General features: G+C 42.8%; 1 protein-coding gene across 5 annotated transcripts in view; it reads right to left on the reverse strand.

Annotated features, from left to right (window-relative positions):
- LOC129816366 (uncharacterized) overlaps positions 1-17,610 on the reverse strand; it is a 42,038-nt gene that overhangs the window by 15,807 nt on the left and 8,621 nt on the right. For 4 of the 5 annotated variants that reach the window (XM_055870777.1, XM_055870781.1, XM_055870776.1 and 1 more), the window contains 7 exons: positions 17,386-17,575; positions 17,234-17,270; positions 16,712-16,956; positions 12,055-16,516; positions 11,850-11,928; positions 11,134-11,253; positions 9,801-9,986 (listed from right to left, as the gene is read on the reverse strand). In XM_055870777.1, the coding sequence (XP_055726752.1) occupies positions 9,832-9,986; positions 11,134-11,253; positions 11,850-11,928; positions 12,055-16,516; positions 16,712-16,956; positions 17,234-17,270; positions 17,386-17,575 (5,288 nt within the window). In that variant the 3' untranslated portion in view covers positions 9,801-9,831. Of the gene's footprint in view, positions 9,987-11,133; positions 11,254-11,849; positions 11,929-12,054; positions 16,517-16,711; positions 16,957-17,233; positions 17,271-17,385; positions 17,576-17,610 lie in introns of those variants that run through there. The other variant, XM_055870778.1, reaches the window with a different exon arrangement.

Below are 17,610 nucleotides of genomic sequence, written 5' to 3' on the forward strand. Positions count from 1 at the left end.
TCTGGTACGCAAGGTTCTTGGGCGATTGCTGGAGCATGACCTGTACATGAAGGCAGAGAAATGTGAGTTTTCCAAACGAGCCGTTTCCTTCCTGGGTTATCGCATTTCCACCTCGGGGGTGGTAATGGAGGGTGACCGCGTCAAGGCCGTGCGTAATTGGCCGACTCCGACCACGGTAAAGGAGGTGCAGCGGTTTTTAGGGTTTGCCAATTACTACCGGAGGTTTATCCGGGGCTTTGGTCAGGTAGCGGCTCCTATTACCTCACTGCTGAAGGGGGGGCCGGTGCGTTTGCAGTGGTCAGCAGAGGCGGACGGCGCTTTCCGTCGTTTGAAGGCGCTGTTTACCGACGCGCCAGTGTTGGCGCATCCGGACCCTTCTTTGGCATTCATCGTAGAGGTGGACGCATCCGGGGCTGGGGTTGGAGCGGTGCTCTCACAGCGCTCGGGTACGCCACCGGTGCTCCGCCCCTGTGCTTTTTTTTCAAAGAAGCTCGGGCCAGCGGAGCGGAATTATGATGTGGGGGATAGGGAGCTGTTGGCCATGGTTAAGGCCCTGAAGGTGTGGAGACACTGGCTTGAGGTGGCTAAGCACCCTTTCCTCATCTGGACTGACCACCGTAACCTGGAGTATATCTGATCAGCTAGGAGACTGAATCCTCGTCAGGCAAGGTGGGCCATGTATTTCACCCGATTTCGTTTTACGATCTCATATCGACCAGGTTCCCTCAATACTAAGGCCGACGCTCTGTCCCGCCTATATGACACTGATGACCGGTCCATCGATCCTACTCCCATCATTCCGGCTGCTAAGCTGGTAGCACCGGTAGTATGGGAGGTGGACGCGGACATCGAGCGGGCACTAAGGGAGGAACCTGCGCCTCCACAGTGCCCGGAGGGTCATAGGTACGTGCCACTCGCTGTTCGTGATCAATTGATTCGGTGGGCTCATAGTCTACCCTCGTCAGGTCACCCGGGTATTTCGAGGACGGTGCGAGGTCTTAGACGGAAGTACTGGTGGCCTACCTTGTTGAGAGACGTGCGCTTCTATGTCTCCTCCTGTTCGGTGTGCGCCCAGAGTAAGGCTCCTAGGCACTTGCCACGGGGGAAATTACAACCCCTCCCCGTTCCACAACGGCCGTGGTCCCATTTATCGGTTGATTTTCTTACGGATCTTCCCCTGTCTCAGAGGAATACGACGATCCTGGTCGTTGTGGATCGGTTCTCGAAGTCCTGCCGTCTTATCCTTTTGCCCGGTCTCCCTACGGCCCTACAGACTGCGGAGGCACTGTTCACCCATGTCAAAATCACCCACGTGTAATTTTACCAACTACTTGAGACCGCACGTTGCAAATCAAATCAAATCAGTCACATACACATGGTTTTCAGACGTTACTGCGAGTGCAGCGAAATGCTTGTGCTTCTAGTTCCGACCGTGCAGTAATATCTAACAAGTAATGTAACAATTTCACAACAACTACCTTATACACACAAGTGTAAAGGAATGAATACGAATATGTGCATATAAATATATGGATAAGCGATGGCCGAACGGCATTGGCAAAATGCAGTAGATGGTATAGAGTACAGTATATACATATGAGATGAGTAATGTAGGGTATGTAAACATTATATAAAGTGGCATTGTTTAAGTGACTAGTGATACATTTATTACATCGAAGTATTAATTATTAAAGTCGCTAGAGATTGAGTCTGTATGTTGGCAGCAGCCACTCAGCCATCGAGAGAATGCCTCCTATAAAATCTATAAAAGCTATCCAACTGCCTTCGTTGTACCTAATGGAAGCGTAAAATAATTAACACGTTTAAATTCTCGATATTTGATGCATTCATTCTATTTTAGGACTGAAAATATTGCATGTAGATGCCACAATGATGCAACACGGATGGCAACTCAACGGCTGTAGTGTAGTTCTTCTGTAAAGTATTTAAACTGGAACAACCATTTCAGTAATGGAGTCATTATATCCAAGTAACAGATTAATAGTTTAGAAAAAAAATATATTTTTCTGTATCATTCAAAGTCAGCAGGCTTTGTATTCTTGAGACCTTAGTCACTCCAAAAGTGAACAACCCACCTGGAAAAACTCCCCCCGAACAGAGTGAGATGGAGGACATTCATCAACTGCCTATGAGCTTAAGTCAAGTAAGTCCCATTAAATTGTCAGAGGTACACCAAGATAGCCAGAAGCATCTCATACACTTATTTTCTCTGATCTGCAACTATTCTGTTGTGTACATACAACTTTACTGCTCTCCTGTCCCTGTTTACTAGCGCTTGGCCAGAAGCAGCAATGCATTTCCCACAGTCTTGTTTTCCAGGCAATTTTCCCATTCGGATAAAATTCATCAAGGAATCTTCAACTGCATCCACCTCTATTGTCGACCAATACTTTTTTGTTCCTTTGGAAAGAGATGACATTATGAATGACTACATTAAATAAAGGTTGAGTACAATACAGTACTTGAACATCTCTGTATTAACTCTACAAGGTTGCAGCTGTATCTGCAGAGAGTGTGTTGAGATTAAACTAACAATTCCAACTAAATAACTACATAGATAAGGATGTGAGAGAAGAATGTGCAATGCTGACATCAAGGCAGACTCAATCTGTATGGAATCTAAGCCCATCAAATTGTTTGCAATGTAAACCTTCTAATAAAAGCAATACTTATTAAATTAAGTTCCCTTCCCCAGGTAAAACAATGAAAAGCGTGGTAATCCTTCTGTGTTATCATCTATCCTGACACACGAGTTCCCTCCCTCCAGGTAAAACAATGTAAAGCGTGGTAATTCTTCTGTGTTATCATCTATCCTGACACACTAGTTCCAGATCTAATGTCTTGATTTGTGTATAATCCAAACTGAACCGTTCTGGGCTGGCATGGTTGGAAATACGCTAACTGATGAAGACAGGATTGATCTGGGCCAGCACAGTACCATACGTTGACACTACAGAGTGAAAATGCACTGACTGAAGGCAGCAGGAAACATGCTAACTGTGTGAGCCTTTCCCTTGGTCATTGGCTGTTTGGCCTGAACCGCTGACATCTCTCCTGGAAAACATCAGTGGAAGACATGTCGAAAAGGACATTGTAATTAAGAATACGTCCATATCTATGTAAGGTATATGCATACCGGTCATATTTTCTTCATAGGATTTTCAGACGACTCCTCTCTCTCAGAGTCGTTCTCTGATGAATAAGAGTCTGCAGCCTCATTATTTTCAGCCATGCTAATTTCTAAAAGATAGCCAAAAGAAGAATGCTAAATTGAGGCAAGCTAAATCTGCGCAAAACAAAACCTTTGTTTATATTGTCAGTGTAAACTTTTTGCCATTAAACTAAACACTGGGGGTAAACTTACCACTGGGACTGATGGTTATATGATCCAGAGTTTTCCCCTTGAACTCTGCCAATCTGCCCTGTTCACACGCCATCAGTATTTTACTTATTTTTGCCAACTGAAGCGTTCCCTCTGGAAGACGGTAGAACTTTCGATGAATCCGAATGTCATGACCCAAGAAGTCAGCAAACTGGTCCTGTTCTGTATCATTGAGGTGAAACACTCTGAAGAGGGTGGCAACCTGTTTTCATAGTTTAGTTGATGACAATGCTTCAGGTAACTTGGCACCACATTGTTTGGCATAAGCACGGATGCAGTCATTCCCCCGAAAATGTGTATCATATCCTGGCCTGGCAAATAAGTAGATATTTCCTTCGCTCACTCCACATGAGCACCGCTCTTTGATAAGCAACTCTAAAGATTCCACCATCACTGGAGTGAGGATTACAGGCACCTTCCTGCAACGCTTCCCACAGGTTTCAATAAGTTCAAAATCCGCACAGAGGAGTCTCTCAACCTCTGTTAGCACCACTGCAACATCTTTGTTGAGTGAGGATTTGTCCCTGGAGTGAAATGTTGCCATAGACATCTTTGACACCTCTCCCTCTCTATTCCTGTTGAAGATAATCATCTGAGCCAGAATCACTTTTGCTAGATTGCTCCATTTTCTTGGGGTTTTCTCATCGCATGTTTTCTCATTAGTTGGTTGTAGTATTGTTTCTGCTTTTCATCTAAGTACATGTGTATTTTTTTAATGTCATCTGCTAATAGAATAAGCTGCGGTGGGTTCCATTTCTTCTGTTCAAGTGTACGATATGCAGCAGAAGAGATAATTTCATTCCAGCGAAGACGGTAGATACCTTGGAAGTTTCGGACAAGCTTCAACTTTTCTTCATTCTGGGTAATAAGAGCTTCACCCTCCATGACGTCTGCAATTTTCTGGATGCTTTGCCCAAGCTTTGTCGCCAGGGTTGCTATTTTGAATTGGTTTGTCTTTCCATCATTGCCAGTCACTTCTTTGACAGCTTTTATGATGTCTTGGAAGTGTTTTGGGATGATATAATCCTTCATCTTTTTCAGTGGTGTCACCTTTAATCACAAGTCTCCCTAGTTCTCGCAAAGTTTTGACGAATGTGCTGGTGTTGTGAGGGTTTCTCCCCTTTCTTGTTGTACATTTTTTCACCCAATGCCAAGATGTATCTGTCTTGTTTTACTGCATGGGCTACATCATCTTGAGCCATGTTACTCACAAGTTTCCATACCTTATCGCTCACTCCTTTAGCAACCGGTTGAGCATTAGCACAGAGTGCCTGTATTCTGGTTTTGCCAGGCATCTCCTGTCGAACGTGTTGTGGTAGTGTGCACCTTGCCACATGCTTCCACATAGATTTGCGTTTAAAGTGCCCATGGCAGGCAAAACAATGCTGATAGTCCTGGTGATTGGTCTTGTCATCACTTGTTTGTTTACATGGTACCAAAACCCTCTTTCCTTCTTTAAGTGCCTGAATGTTGTGTGCCTGATTCCCCTTCTTGCGAAGGAGATTCAGCTAAAGTCTCCTACCTTTTGATCTCTTTGCAAACCGAAGTGCAGTAGCTACCTCTATTTCATCCCCATGTTTACGTTGTAAATGACGGGCAATTTTGGATTGCGGTTGCTCGCAAAACAGACAGAAGTGCTTTTTTTGGTGGTACTTTTGAATCCATCTACTTCTGAGACATTCATTACAAGCAATGATGCACTGCTAGTGTTTGACATTGGGGAACTAGTACATCTCATAAGTATTTGTATATTGCTTCTTTCTCTTGAGTTCTGATTCTCCATTTGAGCTGTTTTCTTCTGAGGAACTTCTGCATCTCTTGTTAGTCTTCTTGTAGTGATTCTTTCTCTTGACTCATGCTATTTTATCTGAACTGTCTCCCTCTGAGACTAAATCAACGTGTTTACTGCTGTCCACCCTTGTCTTTGGTTCTGAAAAATCATCGGAATTATCTTCCTCTGATGATTCTGATGGCCCTGGGACATAATTATCTTGTCACGACTCCTTCCCGAAAGTGGTTCCCCTTCCTGTTCAGGTGGCGGTCGTCGTCACCGGCCTACTAGCTGCCACTGATCCCTTTTCCCTCCTTTTCTATTTATTAGTTGCACCTGTGTTTAGTTAGGCTAATTGGTTGGGCTTTATTTTCCAGCCGGCCCGCCTGCTGTTGTGCTGGATTATTTCAGTGTACGTGTGTACACGGTTGTAGGTCACGGTTGTCCGTGTGTTTGTATTTTTGCTGGACTGTTTAAGTTCCCTGTGTTTGGGGCAGATGACAAAGTATTTGGACACCGGCACATTTTGATTAGTTACGACTCTGTGCTCCTCTACTTGATTTTGTTATAATACTATGAATATGGGATGAAAGTGCAGACTTGCCCATCTTTGATTTACAAAGCTGATTCACAAGGACTTACAGTATGTGCTGGTGTTGAATGACACTTTAACTTACGTATATGCTGTCTGTTCTGATCAACGGTGGTGCATCATCCAACACATGGACTATCGACCCAGAAGTACTGGCAGCCTCAGAGGTACTGGCAGCCTCGGTGTCTTGACATCTCTTAGTCATGTGCAAATTAGGCAATAGGATATGATAACGATTCAACCATACACAGTATCCTCATTCTAAACAACTGACAAACCTGAGCTTCGGGATTTATCATTTCCTTTTCAAATCTGGCCTCAAAAGTTGAATGATGCCTCTATAGAGTTTCCATGCGCCTTCTTAGCCTCTGCAGTGCCTTTGTAAAGGAAGACAAAAAGAAACGTTTGAGACTTAATAGAATGACAAGATTGCTCGGCACACAACAGGGGATGGGCTGGGGGACACCAATGACTGTTATCATTGACTAATAGAGGTCCAACAAACATCTATTACAATTTCAGTTTGTTAAAACTACTTTCAAGGTTAAAAGAAAGCAAGTATAAGCATAACATAAGCACATGATGCAACTAAAGCTGAATCTGATTTTCTGGATGGACTTAAAGAGAATCAGTATGAGTGGTTTGGCTAAAGCAAGGCATACTCTAAATACTAGGCGAAGCAGAAAATACTAGGCTACGCCTTAAAACATACCGCATTGGTTACTTTGTAGGTTCCTGGACTCTTATCTTCCAATTTGTTTTCGATCTTAAAAAAGTGTGTAAGAAATAGGGATTTGGTTAAAGAATCTGCCAATATATATATTTTTTTATTTAACCTTTATTTGACCAGGTAGGCAAGTTGAGAACAAGTTCTCATTTACAATTGCGACCTGGCCAAGATAAAGGAAAGCAGTTCAACACATACAACAACACAGAGTTACACATGGAGTAAAACAAACATACAGTCAATAATACAGTAGAAAAATAAGTCTATATACAATGTGAGCAAATGAGGTGAGATAAGGGAGGTAAAAGTTTAAAAAAAGGCCATTGTGGCGAAGTAAATACAATATAGCAAGTACAACACTGGAATGGTAGATCTGCAGTGGAAGAATGTGCAAAGTAGAAATAGAAATAATGGGGTGCAAAGGGGCCAAAGAAATAAATACAGTAGGGGAAGAGGTAGTTGTTTGGGCTAAATTATAGATGGGCTATGTACAGATGCAGTAATCTGTGAGCTGCTCTGACAGCTGGTGCTTAAAGCTAGTGAGGAAGATAACTGTTTCCAGTTTCAGAGATTTTTGAAGTTCATTCCAGTCATTGGCAGCAGAGAACTGGAAGGCGAGGCGGCCAAAGGAGGAATTGGTTTTGGGGTTGACCAGAGTGATATACCTGCTGGAGTGCGTGCTACAGGTGGGTGCTGTTATGGTGACCAGCGAGCTGAGATAAGGGGGGACTTTACCTAGCAGGGTCTTGTAGATGACCTGGAGCCAGTGGGTTTGGCGACGAGTATGAAGCGAGGGCCAGCCAACGAGAGCGTACAGGTCGCAGTGGTGGGTAGTATATGGGGCTCTGGTGACAAAACGGATGGTACTGTGATAGACTGCATCCAATTTATTGAGTAGGGTATTGGAGGCTATTTTGTAAATGACATCGCCGAAGTCGAGGATCGGTAGGATGGTCAGTTTTACGAGGGTATGTTTGGCAGCATGAGTGAAGGATTCTTTGTTGCGAAATAGGAAGCCAATTCTAGATTTAACTTTGGATTGGAGATGTTTGATGTGAGTCTGGAAGGAGAGTTTACAGTCTAACCAGACACCTAGGTATTTGTATTTGTATACGTATATATTTTTTCAAGACAGTAAATTGTCACATTTGTATTTGTATATATTTTTTCAAGACAGTAAATTGTCAGTCCTACCAAATTTGACACTTTCCACAACCCTTATTCCCGTTGTGGTGTTTCACTCTTTTATGTGCAAAAAAATAAATAACTAGGGTCCGCACCACGCCCTTCCCCCCACCCAAAACTAATGTCCATGGTTTTCAATAAAAAAATCTGGTCACTTATTTCTTAATTAATTTAACATATTTCTTATTTTCATCTGAATTATTATTTCAGCCCAGATTTCTGAATATGTCTGCAATGTTATTACTGTTAGCTACATTTCCTTAGACATTTTGGGTTTGTAGCTTACACAATCAGTATCAGTGAGGTGTTAAGTGCAGCTACTTGAAAGGTCTGTACATGAGAGATGGAGTAGTGGATATGGACATTTTTCACTGGGGAGACTTGCTGACACAAAAGTAGCTTATGGCAGGTTAAGATTGGAAATTTGGGCAGGTAACTAGTAACTAACGGATTACATTTAGAAAGTAACCTACCCAACCCTGGTAGTGAGAACCCAGCTGGCTGTATGGATGGGGAGAGTATATCCCGAGAGAGCCATGTTTCCGTGAAACAGAGTATGTTACAATCCCTGATGTCTCTCTAGAAGGAGATCCTCGCCCTGAGCTCGTCTACTTTATTATCCAGACACTGAACATTTGCAAATAATATACTTGGAAGCGGTGAATGGTGTGCACGCCTCCTGACTCGGACTAGAAGTCCACTTCGAATACGTCTTCCCCGCCATCTGTGTTTTGGAGCAGCCTCGGGAATAAATACAATTCCTGGTCGTAATGCTGTTGAGTTACCGCCACTCTGAATCCAAAAGTTATTTCCGGCTGTTGTAATAACACAAAAAAAATGATGGCCTAATAATGTAAGGAATAACACTGCAAATACTGCAAAGTTGCTTAGGAGCTAGAAGCAGAGCTGCCATATATGTATTCTCTATATGGTCTAGCCATTTATGATTATTCAAGATCCTGTTACTCTGCTGTGCCTGTTTCCCTGTCTGACACCATTTATCCTCTCATTGCAGTTACCGCTCTGTCTCTGGCTCCTGTCTCCTGTTCCACATCTCACCACCCAACTACCTTGCTCTGGATTTTACTCACCACCACTACCTTGGATTCCCCTCAGGACCTGTTTACCCTGTTCTACTCAGCCAACTCCAACCTCAGTCTCCACATCTGTTTTTTTTGCAACTCATCCGAGCTTCCCCGGATCTGCACTCCATATCTCCCTGTGTGACAATAAATATTTTGTTTTATTCATCCCTGTTTCCTCATCTGAGTCTGCTCCTGGGTTCCCCTGTGTCGCTCCGCTTTACATAAGTTGGAGTCATTAAAACTCGTTTTTCACGTGCACTTCACAAAATAGATGGCATCATGAGGGGGGGAAATTATGTGGATATATTGAAGAAACATCTCAAGACATCAGTCAGGAAGTTAAAGCTTGGTCGCAATTGGGTATTCCAAATGGACAATAACCCCAAGCATACTTCCAAAGTTGTGGCAAAATGACTTAAAGACAACAAAGTCAAGGTATTGGATTGGCCATCACAAAGCCCTGATCTCAATCTTATAGAAAATATGTGGGCAGAACTGAAAAAGTGTGTGCGAGCAAGGAGGCCTACAAACCTGACTCATTTACACCAGCTCTGTCAGGAGGAATGGGCCAAAATTCAGTCAACTTATTGTGAGAAGCTTTGGAAGGCCACCCAAAACTTTTGACCCAAGTTAAACAATTTAAAAGCAATGCTACCAAATACTAATTGAGTGTATGTAAACCCACTGGGAACGTGATGAAAGAAATAAAAGCTGAAATAAATAATTCTCTCTACTATTATTGTGACATTTCACATTCTTAAAATAAAGTGGTGATCCTGACTGACCTAAGACAGGGAATTTTTACTAGGATTAAATGTCAGGAATTGTGAAAAACTGAGTTTAAATGTATTTGGCTAAGGTGTATGTAAACATCAGACTTCAACTGTACCTAGAAGTGCACACTCTTCTTATTTTTTTTTAATGTACAGTATCTTAAAAGTAAAAGTAAGATAGTCAACTTTAAAACTTCTACTACTACTACTACTACACTTTATATTATCCAATAATATATAATGAAAAACACTCAACATGAAGAATTAATGTAATTATATTTATTTCAAATATAGATTAGGTGGTCTTCCTTTTATAGCAGGAAGTAAAGGGACTGGACAAGGCTTTTCCTATAGCTGAAAACATCCTGGAAATGAGCGAACGCTTCCTTGGTTTCTTCTTTGTGGAGCATACACTCTCTGTTCGGCAGGATTCTTGATCATTGACAATTGCTGAAAAACATAATGTAAACATAACATTTTCTTTAACTGACCCTAGTTAGTGTGAAGAATTAGTATTGCATTATTATTATTTGAATTGTAATATTCTACATAATTTAGAAATGTAGGGCGGCAGGTAGCCTAGCAGTCTCAATCCACCTATTTAACACAGAAGTGTTACATAGGCCCCCCCAGGGCTTAGACTGTTTAGTGCCAAAAAGAAGGGGTTAAAAACATGCAAAAAATAGATATACATATAAATATATATATATATATATATATATATATATTCGTCAACTTTCTTATATCTCTCAGATTTAGGACAGACACTTCAATTCCATGTAGTGAATCTGTTATTCAATGTGTTTGTATGGGCTAATGTCACGATCGTGTGGCGGATTAACGGACCAAAATGCAGCAGTTGGAAAATAAGCCATCTTCTTTTATTTTAACACGAAGATGAACACGACACAAAAACACTTTAACAAAACAACAAAACGACCGTGAAGCTACAAACGTTGTGCACAAACATACAGGCTACTAACGTTCTTACATAGACAATTACCCACAACCAATGAGAGCCTATGGCTACCCTAAATAAGGCTCCCAATCAGAGACAACCGAAATCAGCTGTCTCTAATTGGGAACCCATTCAGGTAACCATAGACTCTCCTAGATAACTAACCAACATAGACAACACTAGACATATACACTCAACACAAAACCATCTACTACACCCCATAACCCCTTTACCAAATAAACACCCAAAACCAACAAAACATAAACATTACCCATGTCACACCCTGACCTAACTAAAATAATAAAGAAAAACAAAGAATACTAAGGCCAGGGCGTGACAGCTAATAGCAGTAAGGCCGATACAAACCCCTCGGTCTAGACAGGGCTTAGACTCTTGTGGGTTAAAAGCATGATCATTACAAAGGTGCAACTCGTGCTGGAGACAATAAAAGGCCACGCTAAAATGTGCAGTTTTGTCACACAACACAATGCCACAGATGTCTCAGAGACAGAGGCTGGGAAAAATAGGAGCAAGGAAAAACGCTGGTTGTCTAGTTTTGAGGGAGCGTGCAATTGGCATGCTGACTGCAGGAATGTCCACCAGAGCTGTGGCCAGAGAATTGAATGTTTATTTCTTTACCATAAGCCGCCTTCAATGTCGTTTTAGAGAATTTGGCAGTATGTCCAACCGGCCTCACATCCACAGACCACGTATATGGCGTCGTGTTGGCTGTAGGGTTATGGTGTGGGCAGGCATAAGCTACGGACAACGAACACAATTGCATTTTATCAATGGCAATTTCAATGCACAGAGAAACCGTCACGAGATCCTTAGGCCCACTGTCGTGCCATTCGTCCGCCGCCATCACCTCATGTTTCAGCATGATAATGCATGGCCCCATGTCGCAAGGCCTGCATACTCACCAGACATGTCACTCATTTAGCATGTTTGTGATGCTCTGGATTGACGTGTACAACAGCGTGTTCCAGTTGCCACCAATATTCAACAACTTCACACAGCTATTGAAGAGGAGTGGGACAACATTCCACAATCAACAGTCAACAGCCTGATCAACTATATGCGAAGGAGAAGTGTCCCGCTGCATGAGGCAAATGGTGATCACACCAGATACTGACTGGTTTTCTGATCCACGCCCCTACCTTTTTATAAGGTATCTGTGACGAACAGATGCATATCTGTATTCCCAGTCATGTGAAATCCATAGATAAGGGCCTAATGAACGTATTTCAATTGACTGATTTCCTTATATGAACTGTAACTCAATAAAATCTTTGAAATTGTTGCATGTTGCGTTTATATTTTTGTTCAGTACACATTTGAGTGTATTGACTTACCTGTTTCACTGACGACAGGGGTCTGGTTCTGGGAAGGTGTTGGAGTGCAGTGTTTCTTCTTGTTGACCTTCTTTGTACACTGGGTAACAAACAGTCATTTGTACAGTAGGAGAAATTGCACACAAAAGGTATCAGTGTTTACCATCATACTGTACGCAATGAATAAAAATCATCTTTATAATTTGTATTTTGATGACATATGTACCTTTGGGTTGAGTCCACAGAGAGCGCTGAATCTTCCTCTCTTCTTGTCCTTTCTACCAGTTGTTGGAAGCCCAGAATTACCTACCTCGTCACTGCCAAGTGCATTGTGTGATGACAACTGGGTCATGGAGGGAGGTGAAGAGCTAGCCTCATTGCATTTAGTTAGTAGTTCCCTAGTTAATGATTTGACCAGGGCATCGTCAAATGCATAATCCGTTGACTTCATTGCAACCTGGAGCATCTTCTCTGACCCGAATTCTTGAAGAAGCCCCTTGTAGACAGCCTTGAAAATCTTTTTGATTTTCAGATTCTGGGGGTAGGCTTGAGTTGGTTCAAGGCCTGAGGTGCCACAGAACTCAGACAGAATCCTCTTCGTGAGAACTCTTGATGTTTCACCAATGTCAGAGGATTCCCGTAATGTGATAGGGGTGATCATTGTCAGCAATCTAACAATCAGTAAAAGTACCAAAGAGGTGTAGTCATTGCTAGTGGAGTCAAATGATGCATGTGTATCAGAGTCCATGGCTGATGGAGTTGATGGATGCACAGAGACACTAGACATCTCCATATCTTTGTTGTCCATCTTGGATTCCACCTCTCCTAAAACTTGAATATCCACAGTTCCACCGTTGTGTGTGCTGCTGCCAGACAGAGAGGGTCTAGGCAATGATTTGGCACTAGACTGACGGCTAGGGGTCATGAGAGCCGGTCTGTCAGAGTCAAGTGTTCCAGCATCAGTTGGGGACAACCCATTGATTATGTTCATCAACTCTGATAATTCTTCTGATGAATTGGAGGCCACAGAACAGGTATCCATGACCTGATTGACCATTATATTGGTGAAAAGGCTCTTTGTGTCACAGTAAACCGGTGAGGAACTAATGGAGATGGCAGAAGAGCTCGGGATAAGCCGGCTTGTGTCCTGCAGAGAACCATCAGAGACGATAGTTTGACAGAAATCTGATCCTTGTGATGGTGGAGGAAGCCAGAAGACAATCTGCTGTAGCAGACGTTTTATTGACTCCTCAGCAAAGGAGTACACAAGGTCAGATGGAAACTCCCTGGATTCTTCAGAAGCATTCAATCCTGTCTTCAGCTTCAAAAGAATAGAGTCAGACACGCTCTTGCCAGCTGGCACAAAAAGAGCCTGGGGGGTGTTGTGACTTTTTATGAGCTCATAAACTTTGTCAGTGAGCTCATGTGAGAAGTTCTGAAGACTGTCCCTGGGGCTGAGTCTCGCAAGTCTTCTTGTAAAAGAAGTGACATCATCTGCAGTGGCTATGTGTTCCGTATCTTCTCTTGGAATGACCTCCATAACAGTGTCAACTATGGCAGAGATGGTTTGCCTTGTGTAATTTGTTGACCCTTGTGAATGAGTTGAGGAGTCACTCATATCAATGACCGAACTCCTAATGATAGGACAATAGCTTTCAACAGGCCACTCATTGGGGACTGGAGTCCCTGGAAGAGAATTTGTAAAATCACTCTGGGACCCTCTGGTCATGGCAGAGGTGATGGACACGGAGGACTTTGAGGAGGATGGCCGGTGTATCTCGTGTCCATCAGTTCTCACCATGTCAACATCCTCCAACATGGAGCCCACGATGGAACGAGTCAAGAGGCCTTTCTCTGAGGTGCTCATCCTCTCTGACATAGACACTCTCTTCTGGATTGTCATCAGAGTCTGACTAATTAAGGCTTTGGAATAATTTACCATGCTGGTCTGGCTGCTTTCATGTTCACTGTAAGTAATTTCTGTAGAAGTAGCTGTTCTGCATATGGATTCGGCATGTTTGGGGGCCTCAACAACATTGTCTAGGAGGACCGGTTGTTGCTGGGCAAAGAAATCCTTGACCTTGGTGAACACATTGTTGAACAGGTTAACAGTGCCTGGCCAAATTATCTTTCCTTTCACATTGGCCCCGTTGTGAACACTGACAGGAAGGGTTGAAGCTGACAGGGATCTCTCTAACTGGCCAGACACTGAAGCATCAGACATTTTAGTCATCTGGGTGAAGCTATTAAGGTCTTTAGTGATGCTTATGACGATGTTGGATGCTGCAGAATTGGTGTGCAGAGAAGAGGTGAATAATGATGGAGTTCCACTCTTCTGAAGGATTTTGACATCTCTATCATCACCATCATTACTGGACTCTGCACAAATGTCTGCACTTCTACCATCAAGGCTGGTATTTACAATGCCAATCAACCCTGATCGAAGGATCCCACCAGCCATATGTGAGGCTTTAGTTTGAAACTCCTCAGTACATAGTTTGTCAAAGGCTGTGGATTTAAGACTTTTAGAGTATGCTTCCTCTTCATCATTGTTGATCTCACCATGCAAATTGTCCTGTGTATTGACAGCATAGTCATCAACAGATAAATATGATTTGGAGGCGGCAAGGACGTCAATCTGAGAAACAACGGCATCCAAAAGCTTGGACAGGTCTTCTGTATCTCCTTTTAGGCTAGAGAGGCATTTCTCCATGGATTCCTCAGAGTGATACACAGTGAGGATCTGACTAATGACCTCCTTGGTACAGGTTTGAAGGTCCACTTGGATTTCAAGAGAATCACTATTACAAGTCACCTGAGAATCTAAACTTTCACTGGGAGCCTGTTTGAGAGTCTCATCATGTATTGGTGTAACACCATCAATGACCTTTACAGAGTCTTGGCAGGGAGTGAGAAACCGCCTCAGCATTTCTCGAAATCTATGATATATAATACGAGCAGCAGAAAGGGTGCTCACTTTTGAAATTCTGACATTTTCAGAGTCATGTGCCTGCATGGACTGAACAATAGTCTCCACATCTGTTACAAAAGTGTCCAGCAATTTAGATGTTTCAGAGTCTCCCAGTAAGCTGGTTGTAAAGGGGTTGACAGATCTTAGAGCTTCACTTACTGCCTTTCTAGCCTTTGTCTGGAAAGACACACTGGAGAGTTTCGTCATATTTATAACTGGAAGACTCTGGGTAGATTCACTGTTGGTGGTGCTGTCCTGCAGACCAAGTGGAAAAGTGAGATCGGAGAGACATCGTTCACTGTCTAACAACTCAGATGGTGAGGCGGAACAAGAACTGGTGAAATCATTCAAGTCAGACATGATGCCATCCACAAATAGAAGGGCCTCCAGAGACTCTTCAGAATCACACTCTCCAACAGAAGATGAGAACTTCTCCATCACCTCAGTCTTATACAAGACTAGAACCTGGCTGGCAATCTCTTTTGTGGTGTCAAGGAGGACTTGGTCTTGCAAATACTTCTTGAGAGCCAAGAGAGGTTTTGGGGTCTCACTTCGTCCTTTTTGTTCATTCATCAATGAGGGGGTTATTAAAAGTGGTTTACAAGAAATGGAGTCCGATGTGTAAGCCTCACCATTACTGGAATGACCGACGTCCAGCCACAAAGTTGGAACCATTGTGAAAGAATATTTTGTGCTCTCCACAAATGTACTTAAGAGATCACCTTTTTCTGGACAGGTAAGAAGTCTCTTCAGTGTATTTTTCATGTCGTAGTAGCAACCAACAGTGTAAGACCAGATCTTACTCTGATGGTTTTCAAGAAGGATCTGCTCACTCTGTGCAGGAGAGTAGGATGCCCTGATAGACTGGGTAAGATTGTCCATGTCTGAAACAAAGGTACTTAGCAACTCAGAGGCCTCAGGGTCAACTATAAGGTCTCCGATCTCACCTATCCTAGGAGTTGGACTAGATGATGTAGTGCCAGAACAACATGATGTACAACCCCTGAATCTTTTAACGATCTCCCGGATCGATTCAGTGGCCTTGGTCTGAAACTCCTCAGTGAGTAGTCTGTCCATACTTAGCGTTGACAGACGAAGACTAGATTTGGCACCTTTGATACTGAGGTTGCTCTCTCCTTGTTTTAGCATCTCCTCAAAACTTTTACAAGATTCAAGCATCTTCATATGGTCAGCAACAACACAAAGCAGTTCCCTCTTGTCGGGATCATTTTCCTCCTTATTGCTGAAGTTCAAAACAGTGCCACTGAGGGCTGTCATGACCTGTCCTGTTAAATGTGTCATATCCACCTCAACACCATCCTCTCTGAGAACAACACTCTGCTCAACACTCTTCCCATTAATGTACATCTGAAGTATGTTGGAAACGCCAGACACCATCTCCTCAACCACCTTGGTGCTGGAGACACCACCACTGGCAAAAATGACAGGGGACATTCGCCCAGAGATGGGAGTTTGGATGGCCATAGAGATTATGGAATTGACCTTCTTTGACACTTCTCCAACAATAACCCGGGATAGACTTTGAGTGTCTACCTGGCCCTCTCTTTGGATACAGAGGACATTGTTCAGCGACTCTTTGAAGGAATCCTGGACATTAGTGAGGAGACTGTCCTCAGTGATCCCAAAAAAGTCACTGAGTGGCTCAGATGATATAGACTCACCATCTCCCTGAGTCTTTGGCAACACTGTCTGAGACCTTTGAGAATACAAAGCAAAAAATACAGCATTCCATATTCGATAATAGACACTGTAGTCACATTAATGCATAATTCAGTAATCAGTTAAACTGGACATTAAGAGTAAACTGTTATACAGATAACAAAACATATTTTCACAAAATGGGTTATGAATAGTTAGGTGAAACCGGTTTCTTTAGGAAGACTGAACATACCCATTACGAGAGGAGCTTGATTTGGCCGTGCAGGACCTTGAGGATTTGCTGCTGCCTCTCTTGCGAACCTTCAGGTTTGTGCTAGAAGATCTCTCTGATTCTGTCAGAGACTTGCCGGATACTGGAGACACATGGCTGTATATCCGTACAAAACGGAAAATTGCAGGGATGATGACCTCTAGGATGGCCTCAGATACAAACCGCACAATCTCCAGGCACATCTCTGCAAGCAGTGCCCTCATCACCTGTAGGACCGAAACAGTGTAGGTAGATTACTCATATCCGGGCTCTGAAACCAAAGCTCCTCGAAGAGATACCAACAATCTCACATATGTTCATGTGAATCATGAAAGTGGCATACATTGGAAAGCATGAAAAACAGTAGGCTACTAAAAAGCTCTTTGAATGTAACTGTTTGTGATAATGTGGATGATACTGTAGATAGATAAAAGGCTTGTATCTAATTTTCTTGAAACATCTATTAATATATCTATGAATAATTGTCAAGGTTAAGGGACTTACAGGGTCCATCCTGCCAATGCTTAACTGCCTCCATTGCCTATAGGAGATAATTAGATGTTTTTAGCACCAAAAAGCACACCAACACACATACAATTTATAAAATCCTCCAGATGCCATTGCATTCAAATACTACAATAGAAGTTTGGACATACTCCTCAGTAAGTTTTTCCAGAAACCGGATGATAATCGTGTTGAAAGCATCCGGATTGATTGGCGGGAGGTCAAGAGTCCTGGTCTGACAGGCCCTGGAGACACACTCACTTAGGATCTTTTCATTAGATTGTCCCTGGTGAGATGTCCCCTGAACTGCCATCCCAGAGAATTCCACAGATGTAGAGGGACCTGTGTCCAAAGCAGCATTCCCCAAGGTAAAGAAG

The sequence above is a fragment of the Salvelinus fontinalis genome, chromosome 19 (assembly GCF_029448725.1).
Source record: "Salvelinus fontinalis isolate EN_2023a chromosome 19, ASM2944872v1, whole genome shotgun sequence".
Taxonomy (NCBI): domain Eukaryota; kingdom Metazoa; phylum Chordata; class Actinopteri; order Salmoniformes; family Salmonidae; genus Salvelinus; species Salvelinus fontinalis.